The sequence below is a fragment of the Triturus cristatus genome, chromosome 7 (assembly GCF_964204655.1).
Source record: "Triturus cristatus chromosome 7, aTriCri1.1, whole genome shotgun sequence".
NCBI classification, from domain to species: domain Eukaryota; kingdom Metazoa; phylum Chordata; class Amphibia; order Caudata; family Salamandridae; genus Triturus; species Triturus cristatus.
In genome coordinates, this window is record NC_140590.1 from 1,350,663,872 (window position 1) to 1,350,688,060 (window position 24,189).

The following is a 24,189-nucleotide window of genomic DNA, read 5'->3' on the forward strand; positions in this document are numbered from 1 at the left end:
AGTCAAAATTGTGCCTCTTATGCGCCTTTAGAAGTGTTAACAAGCTGCTGCTTTTGTTTCCCTTCCTCTGCATTTACATCTAGGTATGAGGCTACAGGCAGCCCCCAGCCTGAATACTCGGACAAAGAAGGCCAAATGGGCCCTTAAGTTTGGCCTTTATGGCCCAATTGGAGTCTCAAATGACAACAAGCATTTGCAATGCAATAGGTCTCGCATTTATACGAGTTTGAGCTATTGGCATTGTAAATGACAATGCTTTTTATTTAAGTTTGGGTTCTTTAAAACATAAATAAAAGGCACTGTCATTTACAATGCTAATGGCTCAAACTCTCGCAAATGCGAGACCTATTGCATTGTAAATGCTTGTTTAAATATATTGTATGCCTATTTTCTCAAAAACTAACATGCAAAATTTGGCATGTCAGAAAAGAGGGGTAATGGCCCCTTGTAGTCTCAAAAACCCAATGGGTATCTGTGAGAATAAAGAAGCATATAATAAACAACACCATTATTTGTATTAATGTTGTTTGACTTTTTAAACACATCACCATAACGTGGAACTACATTCTTTGGCATATCAGCCGTGATATATTTTTCTAGTAGTTCGGGTGCACCTCACTTGTGCCTGAGTGGTGATAAATAATAGTTATTTGTAACGCACACACACGTTAAAACAATATACACACATTGAAACATATTCACACATTCACATTGGTTGCCTAAAGTAGCTGGCTTTGGGAAAAAAGGTCGATGCAGTTCATCTTTGTGAACGTTTCTTAAAGCTGAGGCCTTTCTTAGAGTAGATGAATCACACAACCATACATCCCAAACGGGCTATTGAAGCATATTCACTGAGTATCTTAACAGACAGATGCTTGATACATGCCATCAGTTTCCAACACTTTCCACCTGATTCATGAAGGAAAACAGTAACTCTAAGAGAAATAAATCCAAGGGAACTGTGAAAGGAAGTAAGCAGAGGTTGTAGGTGCATTACTTGTGGACATAACCGGAAATGGACTAGGAGAAGCAGGATCACTGGAATTATGCAATTCTGCGGCTCTGAAATTTCACGCATAATTATGAATTTGCTGCACTTGCCACACAAAACACTATCTGCTACATAATTAGCAGATTTAAACATTTGTTCCTAGCTAAAACGATTCGCAGGTTTCTTAAAATAACACCTCACGTGGGACTGCACGGTGGCAGACAGCTTTCAAAGATTCACAAGTCGTATTCTGGTGGCCGACTCCTGCAGCCAGGCGTAAAAGTGGTACTAATGACGTGAAACCTCTTTACCCGACAATATCAATGTGGCTTAAAATCACAAAGTAGTGTAGACTCTGCCGCATAATTTGCCTGTTACTGGATAATTATTCACCCTGCCTTATAATTTGGTCCTCAACTGCAGCGTAAATTCCAGTGGCTTTGATAATAAGTGGCAGTTAGTCTGTGATTGATGTGTATCATCATAAAACACAGACTGAAGTGTGAAATTTAGGAATAAGTAATATCGCTGCTGAAATGAACGCCCCATCTTTGTGAACGTTTCTTAAAACTGAGGCCTTTCTTAGAGTAGATGAATCACACAACCATACATCCCAAACAGGCTATTGAAGCATATTCACTGAGTATGTTAACAGACAGATGCGGCATACTTGTTTTATCATACTTTATAAAAAGAGACACGGTATAAGCGTTTTAAGAAGATATTGTACATACGCTAATTAGTAGGTTTGTCTGACTCCATTAACTCGCACAGAAGGAGAGGTGGCCTTGTAAAACACACTGCAGGTAAAGTGACATAATGTTAGTTTAGCAATAGTGACATTTTTGTAAATCGGACGGACTCTTGTTCTCCACAAAACGAGCTCAATTTTGAGACCTGCTTAAGTCTTACTCCAATGATAGTTGCTCAACCCCCACTTGTAAATACCTCTGTGCTTCTCTGCCGAACGGTATCTCGTACGTTCCTGCCATGTTTTATCTGGTCTTTAATTGAAGACAAGAAGTGAGATAAGGGAGGGGGTAGGTCGCGCCGTCTAAGGGGAGTGAGGCACAGGCTGGCAAATGGTGTGCATTTTCGCGGGCGCTTTGATGTTCTCAGTGGCCGCGCGGCTCACTGAGAACATCAAAGCGCCCGCGAAATGTACACGCAGGCTGCCAAATGGTGCGCGCGCCCGGCTAACATGCACTGTAGTTGGGGGCCTGAAAAGCACTCGTTTGCACTTCCAAATCCCCGTTTTCTATAGCTCTCGCCAGTGCAGCGCTAAAGCGCTGGCTCAGGCGAGACCTAAAAACCCCCTCCCCGTCTGCACGTTGCTGCTCGGAAGGAAAGCCAATAACGAGCAGGCGCTGCTGAATGAATCCCGGTGTCTCAAACTTAAAACAGGACGAGTTCAGCATATTTTAGAGTGGGGTCCAACTTCTTGGTAGGGTGGATGGTGGATGGTGTCCACCCTGTGAAAAGAGTTGGTGAACGTGTCCCCTGACTCGAGCCCTGCAGTCAGCATAACTCGTTATAACTTCACACAAGTCTTATTCATAAACTAATCAAAGAGTGGCCATCCACTTGGTATTTTAAAGTCCAATACATCGACAGGGAAAAGGGACATATGGTGCAGTCAAATACATAAACGCTGAAAAATTACTCATACTTGAGATAGTCATCCAATGTATATTCCATAAAAGTATTTTTTCCAAATTATTTGACAATTTTGATGCGTTCTAATCCGTTCTAAATTCATCTTTTTTGCATCGGTAGTTGTAGTCACTGATCAGAGTTCATCATTCAGAGGACTCCAATAACCATCCTGCATTGTTATACGTGTAAAACCATGTCCTTAATCAACACTGATTGTTCTGATGTTAACTTTGCTTCACACATATCTGAATGATGAACTGCCCCGCCAACCTCCGCCACCGCCTCGACAAGGCTCTGCGATGCTCCATAACAATGCGGCTCCGTTGCTTGATGTGTGCCTCCGTAGAGCGTCAAACACTAGTCACAAAACTTCAGTTTCAGATTGCGAACTGGTGAACTGTCCCAAAAAAATGGAAATGCTGTTAGTTTCTTTCACACTGCATAGCGCTAAGCACATGTATAGCAGATTACAATGACAGTGCTGCATCGATCTATTCTTCAGAGTTGAGTCGGGCGTAGCTTTGAGTACACACCCGCATACAATTGCACAATTCTCTATTTATCTTTTATTTTGTAATTTTGTTTTTTGTCGCCTTGTTCAAAGATTACTGGTGGGCAGTATTTATTGATATTCTGTGTACTTATCCAGTTTTAGTGCATGCACAACACACATTAACAATTCCTGTGCAGATCTGTGATCCAGTTTCCTTGTGTATTATTCAGCCTTGCTTTTAAACGTACAGTACCAAGTAATTGAAATGGTGTATTCATCTGATATTGCAGTTTGTTGTTACTGTGACCCATAACCTGTTAACCAACCTCGCCTTTTTGTTTATATTCCAACGTTTGGAATAACACCTTTCTTTATGTAGCATATTAAGAAATCATGTACATTAGGGTGAATTGTTTAAAAATAGAAAGAAGCTTTACTGACACATACAGCATTTGGCCATCCCCCTGTTTGCATGCGTAAGTACAGTAAAGTCAGTTCCATGGGTTTTGCCAATACAATTTTTTTGTTGGTTTTACTTGCTATTTATTTGTTAGCATCTGTGTATTACTTAGAGGTGACTCCACCTAGAGAAAAAAAGTTAATAAATTAGTCTTAGCAGAATTCCGTTGTTGTAGGAAGCTCCAGAGATCCCTACATGACTAACCTTACCTGAATAGTTTCTCTATTTCCTGTCCGGTTTGGTTGGGGCCGGTGAGGAGCGACCCAATCAAATTGATCCGTTGTGGAATAAAGTAGGGCATTTGTTACCAAATGCAACTAAAGGCCCGATTTACACTTTGGCAGACACATCACTTCCTCACAAATGCAAAGTCTATCCCGTAGGCCTTATTTCAGGTGCCATAGGAAACAATTGGACGAGCTCTCAGTCTGTCATGTCTCTGACAAGTTAGCCTATTCTCCAAACTTTAAATCGAGTCCTTAATCTTTAAAGTTTCATTTACACAAGGAACTTTTTTTTCTTTCTTTCTTACTTTCACAACTCAACAGTTAAACATTTGAATACAGCATTGCCATATCAAAGTTTCGCTGAAACTAACGTTTTTATTCTGCTTTGGTTCCTTTTCAGTGAATTAACACAATTTTTTTTTCTCCAGATTTCTGCACAAAGCTTCCAAGACTTTGATGCTCAGGTAAGCGTTAAACTATCTATGGGTTTGATTGAAACAATTTAGCAACTGTGTAATTTTGGTCAACTCCATCCCCAAATTTGATTTCAGCTTTGAATAAGATTTTTTTTTTATTATTTGCTTAATGCTAGACCTAAAGCTGGAATATAATCTAATGTAACCAGGTTTCATAGATGTCTAGAAGTGGCCTACTTGTGAGATCAATTGGGTCTGGTTTTGAGAAATTGAAAGTCCAGTATTTATCTGTCAAAGTAAGCAGTGATTTCTGATCAGACCCTGCCTAGTAACTAGCTTTTGAAAGCAAACTTGGCATCAAGCTTACAGCAATTTGTTTATGCATGAATGGCACTGCAGAAATAAGAATTACTTTGTTATTCGTTTTCAGGTCTCGCCTGAGACAGTCGCGCACAATGATCTTTTGTTGGCTGAAAAAGGAACCCATTAAGGGCTTTTAGCCTCTTCTCCCCCCCACCCCCTCCCCCCCTTCCTCCCTGCTTATAATTGGTTGCCTTAATAGTCGCACGTTTTATTGCTTCTCATTGGTCATGGCATGGGGTTTCACTTTCTCACTTGGAATATTTTTTGTCCTTTGCAGTAGCATGGACCAGGTACTTAGAATTTTATTTTTTACTGAGCTTTCGCTGCTCGAGCTGGTATCTAGGTTCTTTTTAGGTCTCTCCTGAGCCAGCACGCATGCGCTGCTCTGCGAGGCTTTTAGTAAGGGCTTTTCCACGCTAAACACACGCTCGTGCTTTTTTCTTTTTTCTTTTTTTTTAGCACCCTCAATTTGGCCTTTGCATGCATCTTTCTAAGAAAGACAGCACACAATTGGTCCAAGGCGGGTGCATGCCCTGCCTTCTGTGCCCTGCCCTAGCCTTCTCTGGAGCGAGCAGCGGCCCCGCTGCATTCCTTAAATTGTTTGCAGTGCGCATCTGTTACCAATTAGCGCGGTCGCCGCGCTGCTCCGCTTGTTACTTGTTTAAATAGCCTCTTTCTTCGTTATTTTGAATGTACTGACAGAGGAGCCTTTTCATATACTTATGCAACACAAAAATCTAACATGATAAAGTATCGCACGTACGTACCGGAGGTACACGAGAGCTATGCTTTTGCTAATAGGGAGGATATTATATATTCACAGACCATGTCCATTATTTGGATCACTTGTACCTACCTACATCTTCTCACATTTGTTGGTTTTTGAGCAGTGGCACTTAAGGGGAAACTGAAATTGTTTAACTACACAGCGTACTGCAGATAACCACAGATAAGTCACCCTCACGCCTCCACCGTGTACGTCAGAGCTGTGCTGATATCCACGCCGAATACTATGCAACACTGGCTCCAGTACGGCTGGGCCGCTTCTTCCGGGGCAACGGGGAGGTATTTTCTTTTCCATTATTAGGGGAAGGTTCATTGGGGCGGGAGGGCAGTCGTTTAGAGGGCGCGCCATTTTGATAACCAATTGCAGGCCTTAGTGGGAAGTACTACTGCTAAGACCCTCCTAGTCCTGCCCCTTGCACTGTCAACCCGTTTAATAAACCCCTTTCTGGTTACCTCTACTGGTGTCGCATGTTGAAGTTGATTCCTAGAAGGCGAGTGGATACGTGAGGATCATTTGTTGCCAGACAGTAGGTGAGGCTCTCTTTCTAGAACCTATTGACTTTTTCGGGAGGATTTCCATGTAGGTGATCTATACCTTTGTGTATAGCACAATTTTTCAGCATGAACGCATAGCGTAAGCCTTCCCCTCTCAAACATAGCCCGAAAGGTATTGCTTAGAAAATAAAACTGCCACATTGACCTGAAAAATGTCACACTTGGCATGAGATACTAACGAATATTGTACTTTGTCCTTGTACCCCGGCAGAGCAGTGGTGCGGCCACCTGTTCATTGGTATATTTGTATAAGGTACTAGTAGGATTTGTGTAAGCTTTAGAATACGCTGCGTGAAATAAGCCTTCCGGTTTCTGCCACTAATAATTGTACGTAACTTGCCCTTTCACACCTTTTGCTCATGTCTTAATTTTCAGTTGTAGGCAAACCTATGATCTATAACTAAGATTACCTATTTACAAATGTTTCCGAAGTTTTAATTTCCTTTATGCAAGAATGCTGTCAATGTTTTGAGATACAGTGCAATTTAAATTGTACAGCATACTTGTTCAATATTTATTAGACAACCTTCTAAACAGCTAGGGAATGTCTTGCCAGTAAACATTTTCGTGCATTTTTACCGTAAACTTATATTTTGATAATAAAACGCAGAAAGTGCACGCTGAAAAATGTATTTAAAAGCATGGCAGGACTGCTACGATGATGGGACGAAGCTGGGCCGCTGTGTGAGGCGCCGGAGCAGCGCCTGCAGCTCTCCCCCTTGGATACCGCCTGGGAGGCGGTAGTGGAGGCGGCAGCCATATCGGGTGGCGGGAACTGTGTAGACCCGCAGTGTGGATGGCCCCTTGTCTCTTCCCCCCTGCTGGAGTACTTGTCACCTCCAGTGCCTGGCCCACCGGGTGGAGGCGGCAGGAGCTGCTCATCGCGGCGGATGGAGGAGGGGTGACATCTGGAGTGCTCAGGCCTGACCACGCCTGTTTTCCTGTGTGACCTGCCTCCGGGAGCGGCCGCTATATCGGACGGCAGGAGTGGTGGCGACGTTGGAGTGTGGAGATGCTCTGTTGGTGTTTGGTGACCTGGGGTGAGTCCTGTACTGCAGCGGCTGGGTCCTGGTGGCGGTGGGGTCCGGGACAGTAGATTTAGGGCCCCCCGCATGCACTAGTAGCCACCACTGGAGGGGAGCCGGCCCTGTGTGGTTCCCAGCGTTGCCTGGTTTGGTCTCTCCCGCTCAAGGGGTGCACGGCTGGTTATCGAGTGGACGGGCCCTGATCCCAAACTCGTGGGCCCGGGCGGTCCTGGGACCCCAATTTGGCCGCGGAATCGCGCGGCGGGGTGCCTGAGGTGGATCCTATGATATCCGGGGGCACTGCCTTGGCCTTTTGCTGCATCTAGTATGCTTTCTTGCCCTTCCAGCATCCCTGGGGACACCTTCTTGCCTGCGGCCCTCCTGTTGAGACCCTTGGCTGCTTGTTCCGGTCAGTCCCTGTCCGGCTATTTAGGCGGGCTCGGTTGCCCATAACTCCAACTATTAGCAGTGAGGGCCTTCTCCGAGGCGCTCTCGCGGACAGAGACCTGGACTGACCAGGGCTTGGACACTGACTGTCCTGCCTGCCTGTCATCGGGTCGCCCACGGAGGTGCGGGGGTCGCTTACTGTGGAACTTCCTTGTGGGGGGCTCGGGTGCTTGGGCTCTCGGGGGTGACATCATGGGCAGGGCAGATAGGTCCTCCAAGGCCCCACCACCCAAACCAAAATGGACCGTTTCACCACCTTGGAGGCGGGTGCTTCCGGGGGGGCGCCGGAGCAGGAACCGCCACCCTCAGCTGAGTTGTCAACCACCCTGCAAGCCGGCCATGCTTTGCAAACCTCGGTGGAGGGGAAGATCGCTGAGGTGCGCGTTGACGTGACCCTGATTCGGCAGGACCTCCGTAATGCCAGCGCCCGGATCAGGGAAGCAGAATCTCGCATCTCCACCGTTGAGGATGATGTCCAGCAACTCAAGGGGCAGGTCACTCGTCTCCAAGCCCAGGCTCAGGAACTGTACCGCCGGGCAGAGGATGCGGAGAACAGGTCCCAGCGCAACAACCTTCGACTAGTGGGGTTCCAGGGGGGGCGGGGCAGGGCCGCTCAGTTGGACTTCCTTGAGAAATGGCTTAGATCCCGGGTACGCACTCTCCCTGGTTTGTGATTGAGCGAGCTCAGCTGTCCCTGGCCCCGCGGCCTCCCCCGGGTGGGGCTCCCCGGCCTATCATAATGCGGGTCCTGAACTTCAAGGACCGCAACGCCATCCTATCGGAAGCCCGCAAGCAGCAAAAACTCCTGTACGAAAACCGCACCATCATGATCTTCCCGGATTACACTTGCGAGGTTCAGGGTCAGCGTTGTTCCTTTGATGTGAAACAAAAGCTGAGGGCACTCAATAGTCAATATCGTCTTCTCTTCCCGGCGTGCCTGCGAGTGGTGTTTGACAATAAGACCTTGTTTTTCGACAGTCTGGCGAAGCATGTGCCTGGGCGATGGAGGAATGCCCGTGGCACACTGATGACCGCGCCCCGTGACAGGAAGGGGCCAGAGATGCTTCAACTCGCCCTTTGCCTCCCGCTCTTCAGCCCCAGCGGAGCCGCTCCCGCAGGCTACGTGGACGGACGCGTTCAAACTCTTCACCAAGCACCCCCCTTCAACCGGTGTTGCTCTCTGACGCTCCATCTGGGATGCGCCCTGGATCATCTGACCAATTGGCAGCCGGGGCCACTTTGCCCTGTCCATCCTTGCAGGTCCCCCCGGACACAGACCTCTCCTGCAGCCCAATGCTTCTAAAAGACCCAGTTTGAACTCGCCTCTACCTGCTGGGCCTGGCTCCGCAGCCGGAGGACATGTCTAGTTTACTTTTATTTTATTTACTCTCTGATGGTTCGTACAAGCGTATCCTGCACAGAGGAGGGGTCCTCCAAGCTTCCCGCTTACCAAGCGTTTTCGTTTGGGTGTTAACTCTTAGGTTTGTTATTTGGGCGACAGATGCTTCTGTTTTTGAAGTGTAGGAAGGGGGGTGGGGGTAGGGGGCTGGATTGTTGTCCCGAGTGTTCTTAGTTTTGTGTCTCTACATGTTTCTTAGTTTGTACTCATTCACACCCATGCATCACCTTCTCTTCCACCTGATGCAACAGATTGACTGGATCTCCCCCGTCCGGCCTGTAGCTCCTTCGGCAATTCACGTACCATGTCCGATACGCCATTAGTGACTGCCCCCCTGTGTATCATGTCTTGGAATGTTAATGGGCTCCTGGATCGCCTTAAACGCATGGCCGTCCTTAAGTATGCGCAACGTATAGGGGCGGACATTTTATTTCTACAAGAAACCCACTTGTTGGGTAATTGCTGTCCCCTTCTGGCGCGGTACGGATATGACAAAGTGTGGCACTCAGGGTTCCCGGGGAGTGGCAATTCTAGTACGTCGCTTCCTTTGGTGACTGTTCACACAACCCTTGACGCCCAGGGCACTCTCATGGCTGTTAGTGGCACAATCAATGGCAACCCGCTTAACCTGGTGTCCCTTTACTCCCCCCCCCCCCCCCCACCCCCCTCGATGCTGATAAAGACTATGGCTAAATCTGTTGAGCTATTGACTCCATTGCCCTCTGGCCTGACATCATTCCTTGGGGGGCGACTTTAATGCGGTCTCGTCACCGGATCTAGATACAACGGGCCCCCCACCCCCAAGTAGAACCTTCCAGGCCAAGCAGCTGCGGTCATGGTCTGCCTCTCTCTGTCTGTGCGACGCCTGGCGGCTGTGGCATCCGCATGCTAGACAATTCACCCACACCTCGGCAGCGCACCATACACAGGCACGCATTGACACCATCTTTGTTCCGTCGACGGACTGTCTTCTGATTCAGGATGTCTCGCTTCTTCTGCGAGGTATCTCCGACCACGCACCGGTGTTGATTTGTGCGGGGCCCCCCTCCCGCCTTTGCCCGGCAAACATGGAGGTTGAATGCCTGGTTTCTTCAGGACAAAGACTTTCGGGCGGCAGTGGGGGTGGAGCTTAAACAATACTTTCTCTCCAACTAAGGCTCTGTGTCCTCTCCGGGTACCCTCTGGGAGGCGGGCAAGGCCGCGATTAGGGGGGTCGCCAAGGGCCGCCTCAGGCTCCAATGCCAAGCCGAGCTGGAGCAGATTACCTCACGGGAGGCGCAGGCCCTGCGCCTCGAACGAACTTATACCCAATCCCCGGATGGTTCCGACGGGAGACTTCTGGCCCGCCTTCGGGCAGACATTAAACAGCTGTCGCTTGAGGCGGCCAAACTCCTTTGGTGCTCCTCTGTGCCCAGAGTATATGGATGGGGCGACAAGAACGGCGCGCTCCTTCACCGTCTGGCAACGTATCCCAGAGCGAAAAGTATCCTCCCTGAGATAGTGACGCCGGGGGGGGGTCACCGTGCCGTGCCCCACTGGAGATGGCGCAGGCCTTTGCTACTTACTACCGCAGGCTCTACGAGGCCCGGGCCCGACCCTCTCCCTGGCGGCTCTGATGTCGGCGAGGGCGGCCGCCTTCCATGGCTAGACGCCACCGTCCAAACTGACCTGGACCGTCCTATTTCCCGTGAAGAAATTGGAGAGGCTATCGCTCTTGTCTCCTCTGGCAAAACTCCGGGCCCTGATGGCCTCCCCCAGGAGTATTACGCCCCCTCCTGGGACGTTCTCCTCCCTCATTTAGACAAGTTATTTCAGGAGGCTGTGGAGAAGGGCTCCTTTCCCCAAGAAACGGATATCACTACTATTGTGGTCATTCCAAAGTCCCAGCCCCCTTCGCCGCAGTGCGCGGATTATCGCCCTATCTCACTCATTAATACTGAGGTTAAGCTGTTTGCCACCCTCCTTGCCCAACGGCTCAGGGCCCATCTGTCTATGTTGGTCCACCCCGATCAGTGTGGGTTATGCCTTCCCGTGGCACCCGACATAGTCTCCGTAGGCTGCATTCCGCCTTGGCTCGCCGCCACCTCCTCACTCCTTACCTCGCGCTACTCCTGGTAGACTTCGAGAAGGCCTTCGACTCTGTGGATTGGGGCTTCCTTCACGAAGTTCTCGAGGCGATGGGACTTGGCCTTCGCTTTCAGGCCATGGTCAAGGTCCTGTACGCCCTCCCGTGGGCTTGGGTCCTCGTCAACGGGGTCCTGTCGGAGCCCTTCCCGGTCTGCAGGGGAACGAGGCAGGGTTGCCCCCTCCCCCCCTGCTTTTTGCTTTAGTGATGGAGCCTCTGGCGTCCTTGATGCGGTCCTGTGATCGGATGCGGTGATCGGAATGGCCCAGCGTCGAGCTTGACAAAATTACCCTCTATGCAGACGACGTTCTTATCTATCTGGCAGATCCTGTCCAGTCGGGTCCCCATTGTCTTCGTATCTTGCGATCCTTCGAACAGGCCTCCGTTTGAATCCCGATAAGGTCCCCCTTCACCTCTCCTGGGAATGCTTTGATTGGCAGTCCACCATACCTCTGCGCCGTCAATCTTTCAAATACCTGGGGATTTGGGTTACCCTACTGCCCGAACTCAGCTGGGCCCTCAACGTCACTCCTCTGGTGAAGCGAGCCAAGGCGGATCTCCAGCGGTGGCATTCCTTGCCCCTCCTCCCCATGGGGAGGGTGGCTCTCTTCAAAATGATGGTGCTCCCCGCTTCCTGTACATGCTTCAAAATACCCCTGTGTGTTTCCCCATGGCCTGGTTCCATACACTGGATGGCTTCATCACCAAGTTCCTATGAGGGAAAGTAGGTCCCGATTGGCGCTCAGTACCTGCAGGATCCCTTCATTCGACGGGGGTTTGGGGATGACTCGCCTCTACCTCTACTATCTGGCCACAACTCCTTTCCATACATGACTGGTTTAATGGGGGGTGGTCCGACCCGGCCTACAGGCTTGAGCTGGGGGATCTAGGCCTGGACAGACTGCACTCATTTCTCTATGGGACCCCGATTCCATCCTGTCTTCCGGAGGTGACCCGTTTCGTGCTACTGGCCTGGCGGGCTGCATTGCGGTACACCGGCTGGACACACACTATGACCCACTGTACGCCCTTGTGGTGCGGGACCTGGCTCAGGGAGGTGTCCGGGCTTCGGGGCTTCAAAGCATGGGACCGCATAAGCATTTCCCAGCTGGGGGATATTTGGGGGGGGGGGCGATCATATGCGATCCTTTAAAGATCTCCAGGCCCGATACTCGCTGCATCCCTCAATTCTTTCGCTACCTTCAGCTGTGACGTGCCCTCCACTCACACCTAACGACGGGCACACGACTGCCTGGCCATAGCCCACCTGAAGCACAGATTATGTTCGGGGACCTGGGGAAGGGTGACATTTCCCGTATTATTGTGATTAATAACACCCCGACTTCCTTGGACAGACTGCGGGCGCAATGGGAGGTCTGGGTAGGTCCCTTGGAGGAAGAGGACTGGTGAGATGCCCTTATGGCCCCTAGACTGGTCATTGCCTCTGCTCGGTTGCACTTGGTGCAACTTTACTATCTGCACGCCGCGTATCTCACCTCTGTTCGTCTTCACTGCGCAGGGCTTAGCCCGTCCTCAGTCTGTACAAGGTGTGGCCATGACCCCGCAGACTTCCTGCACATGATGTGTACCTGTCCCCTCCTAGCGGGATATTGGGAGGGCATCGAGATCGAGCTCTCGGAGGTTCTGAGGTGGGGGGTTCCCCCTGACCCTACACACACGATCCTGGGCATCACGGACGGGCTGGATGGGTCACTAAATTACAAACTGTTCTTTAATACGGCCATGGCGGTTGCTAAGAGACATTGCTGCCTTGTGGAAGTACTCAGATCCCCCCACCGTGGGACATTGGCGGAGTGGTGTGGACTGGTGTGCCACGCAGGAGATATCGGAGAATTTGTGGGAAGTGGTTGGGGGGGGTGGTCTAGTCAGGACGGAGCTGGTTGGCTCCACCGTTTCTTTGTCTCCTTATCTGTATGCTGGTGGCGGGGATTCTGTGACTGTAATTCCCGATTGTTGAAGTACAATGTGATATGGCTGATGCATTCCTTTTGTAAAATGAATAAAAACTTGTTTATCAATAAAAGCATGGGCTGACAATTTTAAAAGGATTAGTCATTTTAAAGAAAATGTTAAATAATAATGTGATTAGATGCAAGGTCTTAGAAAGTGTGCCTGTATTGTAATAATTTATAACTGAGGTTTTTCAGAGTTTCAATAAATACAGAGTTTATGAATTGTGCAGAATCCGGCTCCTATATTAATAGATAGCTTTGGTTATGTTGTGTATGTTTTTCAAGTCTTGTTTCTTGGTTCACATTCGATATTTGCAGTTTTGCATTTCTAATAGAATAACTGAAAGAAAAACATACTGGATGTGCTATTCATTCCTGGCATGCCGCAATTTGAGATGGCATTATATTGTAAAAATATCAGTGTTTGATTATTTTTAGGGATCCTCGCGTACAGTCCAATCCACAAAGAGGAAAGCAAATTCTTTGCAGAAATCGGACAATTGAGATCTCATCCGGAGTAGCCAATGTGTCTTAGGCCTTTAATACAAAAAATGAAAATTGTCTCTCTGTATCTCCCTGTTTCGTAGTAAAAGATTACCATAATTTGGGTGGAGTGGGTACCTCACATCCCGGTTATGTTAGCAAATTTGTATAGCACACAGCTGTCCCTGCGCTATTCCTGCAGACAGCTAAGAAGACCTTGGAACAAGCACCTAAGGCCACTCGGGCTGGTAAAAGATAGGTTTTAATGACTTTGCGGAATTGGTCATAGTTGCTGATGCTCCTAATGTTCACAGGGAGAGAATTCCTTGGTGACACTGCACATGCTACACTAAAGATAGCTATGCTCAAGTAGAGCTTGACATGACTTGGTCTGTAGTCAGTCCGTCAAACGTGAGTTTATTTGAGACCTTAGTCTTTCAAACATATATGCAATAAAACACATTATCCATACATTATAAAACCATTGTGTCTAAAATCGGGACCAGCTCAGTGTAAACATAGCATAACTCCTATCCAACATTACAATAAAATATTCAAATGTTAGCTAAAACTCCATTCCCAAATAATACAAATCATCCCAGGGCACACGTTGCATTAAAAACACATGTCTAAAAGTAGATTGCCTAATTGCCCCCTTTCCCTAATACCATATTTCTGTAAAATTGGTTTTAATAAAATCTTCTGAGTTAAACCACGGAAAAACCACTAGAATCTGCTTTAGATCTCATTTCACATTAAAGCCTCATTTACAAATGTTAACATTGTCTAATAATGATCCTTGAGCATCGGAGATTAAGATCTTGTTTACCTAACATCTACATTTCAATAGGCATCGTCTTAAACATGCATTAGGTAAATTATCTTGATATGGAAATGTCTCCTCCTCCATCAACGAGTTCAACAGGAAGGATACTGATTTCTTAGTTCTTGGATATCTTAGATCTTCTTCTCTGGACACTAGTTTTGTTATCCTGCCAAGCTCGACTTAACTCGCACATATCTGGTTGAACTCCTATTGTAATGTTGAATTCTTAGAGATCGAAAATCCTTCTTCTGACTAATCCTCCCCAAGATAACTCACTAGTCACAATTTTTAGGTCTCGCCTGGCGTAAGACTGCGCAGACATGCTCAGTCTCGCTGGCGAGATTGAACGTTTTGGTTAGATTACTCTAGTGGGCTTTAAGCCCCGCCCCTCCTTTCGATTGGCTGGCATCACCGTTTATGCTAAACGGTGGCCAGCCATTGGAAAGGAGCGTCTCGTGACGTACACTTTTCGCTTTTAGAGCAGTCCCAGTTGGACTGGCTGCCCCGACTTACTTCTGGCGTAAAAGGTTTTCTTATCTTTATGGGACCAAACACATGGCGTCATAAAGATAAGAAACCAGTCATGCGAGCCAGTCCAACTGGGACGGCTCGCGAGCCAGGCCAACTGGGACGGCTCTAAAAGAGGAAAAACAACGTAATTGCGAGCGCTTGTTCACTTCTCAAAAGTTACCCCCCCTCGCGCCCCGTCTTCGTCACATCTGAAACAAAACAGCCTACAGCGACATTACTTTTAACTGGCAGAAACATAAACCCACCATCGTCACGGTAGCATGGCGCAAACGCAGATCGAGTTGTACTCTGAAACACAAGGCCGACAATCAGCGTGCGAGAGGTAGCATGTAACGCCTTGCCCCGGAAGCTGATCAATTGGCCTACCACCTAAGATGATCGCCTACCAGATAGGACATTTATATGACATGCACGGTCTAGTGTTTCTCAGTCCCTAAAGACAAGTTGCTGTTTGTGGCGCGCATGCGTGCGGTCGATCGGGGACACTGACGAGTCGCGCCGTGTTTTAAACTTTTGGATTGTGGTCTCAGCCTCTCTTCCCACTGCCACTATGAATACTGCCCTGTCCCGAGCCAACTCTCTCTTCGCTTTCCTTCTGAGCGTCATGGCCGCCCTCACCTTCGGCTGCTTCATCACTACTGCTTTTAAGGAGAGGGTCGTACCGGTGGACATCCACGTATTCCGGGTCATGTTGTGAGGACCATTTCCTAGGCGCATCCTGGAGTAAAGGGTAGCTAGCTATTATGCCCTTTTCACCTCCTGCACAAGCATCACCACTCTCCCCTTGCTTCCATTCGTGACAGTCACATTAAACTTCTCACACAAGCTCATTGGCATAAACTGAAAGTATTGACCGCTAACAGAGGCGATCACTACCCTGTATTTCTACTGCCTGTCTTTCTTTCGACCTCGTACTGCGGTCTTTAAGATCACTGTGCAGTATATTTCTACAATTGTATAGGTTTTTAGAGAGAGGTGTTACGTGACTGCGAAAGCCCCTGCCATTAGGCTTCGCCTTCTATTAAGTTAAAGCCATTTGCTTTGCTATATAATACCATTAGCAAAGCAAATGGCTTTAACTTAATAAAAGGCGAGGCCTATTGCATTTTCAATGCTTGTTTTTACATAACCCTGAGATTTTAGGGAGCTCCTCACCAATGTTCCCTCGAGTTGTTTTCCACTGTGTGCGGCAGTATAAGGTCTCTGTGCGCAGCAGCCAAGGGTAGTGTCCCAAGAAGTTGACCATTCACATGAGTGCAGCAAGCAACTACCAAAATCAATGGCATCTGCCATGGCATTGCCTGAAAAATTAAAGATTAAAGTACATAAAGATAAAGTCATGTTACTAATGATTTCAGGCTTTTTTATATAAAGTCCTATTTAGGTATTACATCTAGGCCTTTGCATATTCCTAATACATGATTAAATGGCTGGTATTTTTTTCTCTTAGAAAGGTCGCAACCCAACCTTTCAAAATAAAAACACCAGTCACATGGGTAGGAGACAGTTAGCATATAGTTTTAGGTTTGTCATCTTTCCGGGTAATAGTGGGGGAGAGGGTGACATATGGGCCTTTTCTTTGCAAAGGCCTAGACAATACTTAAATAAGACGGTATATAAAATGTTCTCAAATCATGTGGAATATTAGCTTTCTGTCAGTGTTTACTTTAATTATAAGTCAGGGATCAGTAATGTAGCTGTAGAACAATATGAAAATATATAAGGGGAAAGCACATTTAAATTTGTTCTAGAGCTGTGTTAATGATTCTTGAGAAACTTGAAGTAAATAAAGGCAGAAAATTCATTTTAACACCTCTGTTAAGTCTGCCACTTATCCAAGAGAAAAAATCATCCATTGGTACGCAAAGGCCCATAACACCTCTGCGAGCCTTTGTAATGTGAACATTCTGCCTGTGTTTACTTTAACTGTTAGTCGGGGATCACTAACTCAGACTTGGAGCAATACATTATGAGAAATAGTAATAAAGCACTTTTAAAAATGTTTTTAGAGCTGCGTTAATAAACTCTAACTAATAATTAAAGTAAACAAAGACCGAAAATGAATGGTAAAATATATGGAACATTTGTAACAAAATTAAATGACCCAGAGTAGGTAAACACATCAAGCCAGCAAGTATCTGCTGGCAAGATAAGGGGAGATTAGCAGTTGTGGTCTGTAAAACAGACTCTACCTGTAATGTGGCCGCCAACCCATATAACAAGCATTGACCTAGCCAATAGGTCTTGCCTTTGGGACCTTATAAGTGTTTAGCCATGCACCAAGAATATTGTGCTGCATAACTAAATACTTATAAGGTCCCATAAGCGAGACCTATTGGCTATGCCAATGCTTGTTTTCTTTGTTGCCGTTTCTTCCCTATTTGTTTTTGCTTGTTTCCATTTACATTGCCCAACTGATCTGTCGACACTTTATTCCCATCCCTCCTTTCTTTACTTCAGCATCAGAGTCCCTCACTCGCCCCTTCCCTTCAGACCATATATCTTCAACCAGTCTGTCTTGAGCAACTATTAGCTCGCAGAAGCCTTCAGTGTAGCTCCCAGACTTGAGTTTATTTTTAACTAAGAACTGCAATAAATAAGCGTTGCATTTTCCTTTTAAAATGAAGGAAAGGAGAAGTTCATTTTACATTATTATCAGACTGCAGATAGCAGAGCCTGATAATGAGCAGTACTCCACTCAGGTTTATGATCCTGGTGGGCCACCGAGGTTCTGAATTGAAGCACTGAGGTATTTAACTCTTAAAATCGTTCTCAACTCAATATTGGAGCATGAGAACAATTGTATTTCTGCATGCTTTTAAATGAGAGAAAATTAAAATAGAGTTAACTTAATGATTCAGTTAACTATTCATTTTAATTTTCTCCCTTTTCAAAATGTCACATTTGCAAACAGCAGGCATCTTGCTCCCAGTGGCTGGTAGACACAGTGCCATATTTATAGCTGAAACAGTCTTTTTCTTTAAAATGGGAGAAATTTAAAGAGAAGAAAAAGGTTTCTATGAAACATTGTCTTAATCGGCTTTATTTAAAGAAGAGAAACATTAAGTCCAAATGTTTTATGAAGCATGTTTCTTCACTTCAAATTCCTCACATTTAAACAAAAACCACATTTTCCTGTTATAAATATGGAACCATGTCTACAGGCCACCGGTAGTAATATGCTTGCGGTTTGTAAAGACACTTTGACATTGGAGAAAATTAAAATGATGAGTTTTGTAATACATATAAACCAAGTTAACTCTTCGGTTGAATTTCCCCCCATTTCAAAGTGTCATATTTACACATGTTCTATCAAGTGCAGAAAAATGTTCCTTATTACAAACATTTTCTGTACTTTACTTTTTTCCCACTAAGAAAAAAAATATATGTTTGGGTTGTACATGTAACTGTGCCACGTATGGCAAAAAGTAGGTCCTGTGCACCACATACATACGACACAGGCTCTGTCATCAATATATTTATATATCCCATTCATTCACACATGCACATGCTCATACATCCCCCAGAGACCATGCACTCGCTAACGCACATGGCAGCCATGTCATACTATCCCTAGTCACAGTATTATGTTCAAATCATAGTATTGGGCGACCTAGCCTGCAAACATGGCTGACAAGCTGTGATCTTCCTGCCAGCAGATTTGAGCTCTCAGCCAGGTATACAGTATAATTATGCTATCCTGTTTTAGGTTTAAACCTATAACAACTGATAAAATCCCACTGAAAGGAAAATAGCCCTCACCAGTGTAAACCTATAAACACTGAAAAAATACCTGCACAAACTAAATGACATTAAAAGAAAGCAAAAGGAGAGTGAGTCATTTTTATTTCTTCGTGAAGGGGGCCAATACAATTTCACTCTTTCTGCTTGAGTTTTGTTTTTTAGGGATGTCACTAAAATATTTCTTCCTTTTTGGTTTTTTCAGTTTTGTGGTTGTTGGTCTAAAGATGCAGGGTTTAGAGGCATGTTATAGGTCTTGTTTAATTATTTTATAAACTGTGGAGAATCAGAAAATATGGATCATATTTGATATTTTGGCTACGTTTTGATTCTTTCACTGAGTAAAATTGCTGGTTTCATAAGAATCTTTCCCAATGTGTGCCATCACATTTACCCACAGAGAATAAGTAAAATCCCTTGATACATCGGCCCCCTTTTGTAGTGAGTCAGTATTGATTGTAGGTGAATTGCCAAACACCCCAGGCTTTAAACATTCAATGCAATGGTGTAGTGACTGGTATATGTGAAAAGAGTGCTGTGACCAAGCATCTGGGATAGTGGTGAAAACATGACACTAGACTTTGGGAAAACATGGAACACAACGTTACTTGGAATGCTGCTGCAAAAAATTCTTACCAAGTTCAACAAAGATTGGAGTCATATTGTTTGTATGTGCAGTGATTCAGCGAAGTATATGGAAAAATTGTGTGATGTCCTGTCAAAATCAATACCTGAGCTGAAGTGAGATCCTTGCCGCTTGGTATGCTGAATGCATTTTACAATCTTCTGAGTTAATGAAAAATTCTATTGATTTGATAGTTCATTCTGGTGGGAACTAAAACACAAATATTTCTCATTTTGTGCTTTGTGTGGCATCAAACGGTGTCATTTAGCCAGTGGGTCTCCGTCCTAGAGGCCGTGAATGCTATCTTATCTATGTGGCTAACATTTTCAAAAATGTTGCTGAATGATGATGCCAAAGCAAGATATGCAAGTATCTTCTGTTGCATATTGATAGTGGTGTGAAAAAAAGTACACTGTACTGCATTCTTAGATTTTTACAGGAAAACATGGCTGATGTAGTGGACATAACAAAAAAAAACTAGAGTCTGGAAACACCCTTGTCTACCAAGTGTTCAGCATAATTGGTGTAGATGTGAAACATCTCCTTGAGCAGGCTGGGCAACAGTTTTAGTGACTTTGGCACAGCAACATGTTCTATGTTGGAGTGCTTGCCACTTGGTAAGCAAAGCTGTTGAAGAGTAAATCAGGAAATGTTATTTTACAATGTATCACAAATGGCTTGCAGTGATGCATAGAAATGTCTCTTCACCAACCATGGCATTTGAAATAAATGAAGCCTCACTGTGGTACTCTGCACAAGTTCTAGATCCCTTCTGTAAAGGGGAATTTTCTCCAGACTTTCAAAAATACTGCGTCATTTCTGAGTGCTTCAAACACTCTGAGGGCATATGCGCCCAGTTGAGCGCATTTGTTGCAGAATCTGTCCCAGGGAATTGCAATCTTCATGTGCACCAGAATTGGCATTGAAACCTATGTCAATGGCCAGAGTTAGCAAATTTTATACTAGCTGTTTTGGTGTTGCCATCGCTAGTGGCAATGTTGGGATGGCCTTTTCACAGATAAAAATTTACATGGGAAGGCAAGAGTGATCACGAATGATGGACTCGCTGAGGAAGTATTTTATGGTGTACTATAATAAGTTTGTTTTATAAAAATGTATTTGGACTTCATGTACACTATACGTTCACTGTCTATATATCAAGTACTAAACGTGCAGAAAGCAAGCAATAATAAAAGCAAAATATTCCATAAACACCGGGAAAACACTTTCTGTTTTTAATGGCGTGAATAAGTGTGACCACTGATGACCACCGTTATATTAAAGTGTATAAATCACTGAAAAACCACCACCAGAATGACCAAAAATAGAAACTGAAAACTGTAAAGTCTAAATATAATCCTGTAACCTGCTTTTTGGGGACAAAAGTGGTGCAGTCAGCGCTTGTGACCATTGACCAAAAAAAGCAGGATGCACCGTTGACAGACTACAATGAGGAGCTGAGTTGGGCCTATGCCATGTATCGGACCTTTGCATTTTGATCAGGCCGCCACTGACCCGGTGGAGAGGGTCCGTTACCGCTGATACTGATTTGCTTGAATCACACCCTTAGGACTGTGGGGGGAGAGTATCCGGGCAGCATGGAAAGTGCCAGAAGCAGCGCCTGCGGGCCGTGGTGACGAGCTGCAGCTGAGAACAGGCCCCACTGGAACTGACCTTGTCTGCTGCTGGTGTTCCCGAGAAAAGGGGCACATCTCCCGAATGCTGTCCACCTGAGCCGTGCTCCCAGAGGCTGTGGGGGAGAGAACAAATAGCTAACCAATGACATCAAAGAACGCTTTACAAGGCCCATTAAGCAGGTATGGCCGGGGCCGGCAACGCGGCCTGCACCAACCGGCGGCAGACCCCTAGCTCAAACAAGAATCACCAAATCGGGAGGCGGCCAGCAGGAGCCTGACACCCAATAGCAGAGGAGAAAGAGCGGCTCTGTGACCTTACCGTATTTCGGCAGCACAAACAGCGGATGACAGACTGGACCAAGAGGTAGGGGCACAGACTGCAGGTGGTCCCCAATGCACACCAGAAGGAATCGCCTGTTGACGGCCAGTCAGCCACATTAGCAGACTGCGGCGCTCTGCAAGGGAGGCCTATCTAGACCCTGACCCCGCACTATTTGGAAGCAGAGGCTGGGGATATCTGGGGGTGGGGGGCTACACTTTCCCCCATGGCCGGAGCAGGGGTCACCGGGGAACTGCTAATACTACCCCGCATCCTCCTGGGATGAATCCTGAGGCAGCTGGGGTGGAGGGCTCCTGCAAGACACCACAAAGTAAGTCTACAGGGGGACCCTATGGTCGCTGGCCCGAAGTACAGCACCATAACTGAGCTTGTTTACTGGATGGCATGGGGAGCAAAGAAAGGATGGATTTAGGCCCAGGTCTCTATAGTGGGGTGAATGTATGACATTGTTCCGCATTCTGTCCATCAATTGTTCTTTTTGCCCGTGTAGAACATGTCAGGTGACTAAAGTTCATGGGTGTACTTCTCCCCGGAATTAAGGCACATTGGCCCTCATGGACTTGCTGCAACATATGAGGTGGCAATCGGATGGCCAGTGACTTACTGAGCACCTTCACGTACGAGTTTCATTGTGTGGGGCCTATATGCTGCTGGGTTGTCTGTAACCCCCCCCCCCCCCCCAGCCAGTTTGAGGAGCATGCATAGCTCTCCCTCCTGCATAGTCTGGGGCAATGCACCCGCCTCTGATGCTTCTAAGAAGACTTCCAGGAGTCCCTATGTTAACATGGCTGAAAAGGCTTGATAAAATTGAGGTGGGAAGCCATTGCTACCACGTGTCTTAAACCCCATGAACATACTTCACGCTGCTCTAAGTTCCTCTAGTCCCAACTGTTTGTCCAATGCCTCCCCAACGCCCCCAGCCCAAGCTTGGGAATGTCTAGTCTCTCTAGAAAAGGGAAGCAGATGCTTATGTTGGGGCCTGCTGTGTATACATGTTGTAGGTGTTTACGGAACATATCTACAATGCCTACCCTGGAGGTAACTCTGGTGCCGTCTGGGGCTGCAACAGTGTTCGTGACCGGAGGGGCCTGCATCCTACACAGAATGAAAAATTGTCTAGCAAGCGCGACAAAGAATTTTCAATTCTATTAAGGACACGGAGGCGAGGATTATGCTTCTCAAACTTTACTGACATACACAGCAGCCAATAAAACAACTTTAAACTGGCATGACCCGGAAGGACAACCCCTTCCTGTGTGTGCACCAATCGTAACACAGTCCATAACAATAAGAGTGTCCGACAAAGCCATAACTTCCTCTTTCTTTGCCATAGACTCCAACAGTCCAAACCAACTGGTAAACTTCACGTGACGTAGATCCTTGTCCGCAGCGACCTCATCCGTCACGTCACCGAACTGTACCCTGCAGATGCTGAAATCCCAGAAGCTCAAGTCTGCTTGGTCTGGTCACCTAGAATGGAAACTGACATCGTAACTTCCATTCAGACAATGACATTGAAGTCCATGTATAGAAGTACAGGGTGGGTACAACATTATAACAGTTACACAATATTGTTATCAATATTTAAGCTTGGGTGGAATAATCCTCGCCTCCGTGTCCTTAATAGAATTGAAAATTCTTTGTCGCGCTTGCTAGACAATTTTTCATTCTATGTCAGTCCACGGAGGCTCCGATTATGCTAGTTTAAAGTTGATCCACCACCACCGAAGCCACATCCACAATAGGTTTGTGATAAAACGTTTTAAATGTGGAATCAGCTGACCAGTCCGCCACAGTCATGATATCCTGCAACCAGGAGCCCGCCCCCAAAGACTTGGAAGCCATAGCTCCTCTAACAGAATGAGCTCCAAATATGGAAACATCTACCCCCGCAAGACCCAGTAACCAAGTAACCCACTTGGCCAGGGTTGCAGAAGTGACCGGGCGAAAAGGTCTCTGAAGTGCAATTAGTAACTGTCCTGACACATCAGTTCTAAATTCCCTAGTACAATCTTCATAAACCTTCAAACATTTGACAACACACAATTTTCTGTGATGAGGAAAGGCAGGGTACGAGATACTGTGAATGCGTTTTGGTACGTCTTGAAATCGTAAAAGAAACTCCAGAGGGAGTAAATACTCTACCTGCCAAATCCAAGGCCCGTACATCCGACACTCGCCTACAAGAGATTAGACACAGCAAGACTCTCAATTTTGCCGATAATTGCTTCCTAGACCAGGCTTCATTATTTGGCCAGTTCATCAAAAAACGCAGTACCACCGAAACGTCCCAAAGTACGGTGTACTTAGGCTGAGGAGGATTCCCCAAACGAATACCTCGCACTACCTTGCAAACCAAAGGGTGTTCCCCTACCGGTCTGCCTTCCACATGCGGGTGTCCCGCTGAAATTGCAGATCTAAAGTTTTTCACCGTCCGGTATGCCAAGCCGGATTTGTCTAGTTCTGACAAGAAATTGACAATCAGATGAATATCAGATCCCACGGGATCACTCTGTCGTGCACCACACCAACTAACCCATCGCTTCCAAGCGGATTCGTATCGTTTGTGTGGAGAGTGCCCAAGCCTGTGATAAGAAAAAAGTGTCTTGCGAAACTCGCGGCACTTGCCAGCGACGCCTGAAAGTCTCCAGGCCATGAGAACCAACTGGTCCTGCACCACTAACGGATGCTGAAGGCCCTGCGGATCCGTGAGAATATCCGGGAGTGGTCGAAGACGCACCGGAGGCGCACAAGCCAACACTAAGGCAGTCGGAAACCATGCTTGAGCTTTCCAACATGGAGAAACTAGAACAAGCTCCGCCTTCTGTCTGTGAACCTGTGCCAACACCCTCTGGATCATGGCAAATGGTGGAAACGCATATAGAATGCCCGTCGTCCATGAGTGAAGAAAGGCGTCCGAGCCGACCGCTAGAGGGTCCGGACGCCAGCTGTAGAACCGAGGAAGTTGTCTGTTGAGCCTGGACGCAAACAGGTCCAATACACAAGGTCCCCATTTGTGGTTCAACGCCTTGAAACTGTTGGGATGCAGCCTCCAGTCGCTGCTGTCCCGTAAATGTCGCGAGTTCCAAT

General features: G+C 46.6%; 1 protein-coding gene across 3 annotated transcripts in view; it reads left to right on the forward strand.

Moving 5' to 3' along the window:
• The window catches only part of NDRG3 (NDRG family member 3), a 589,772-nt gene that overhangs the window by 50,566 nt on the left and 515,017 nt on the right, over window positions 1-24,189 (forward strand). For all 3 annotated transcript variants that reach the window (XM_085619018.1, XM_085619019.1, XM_085619020.1), the window contains exon 3: window positions 4,256-4,291. In XM_085619018.1, coding sequence (XP_085475144.1) covers window positions 4,256-4,291 — 36 coding nt within the window. The remainder of the gene's footprint in view (window positions 1-4,255; window positions 4,292-24,189) is intronic.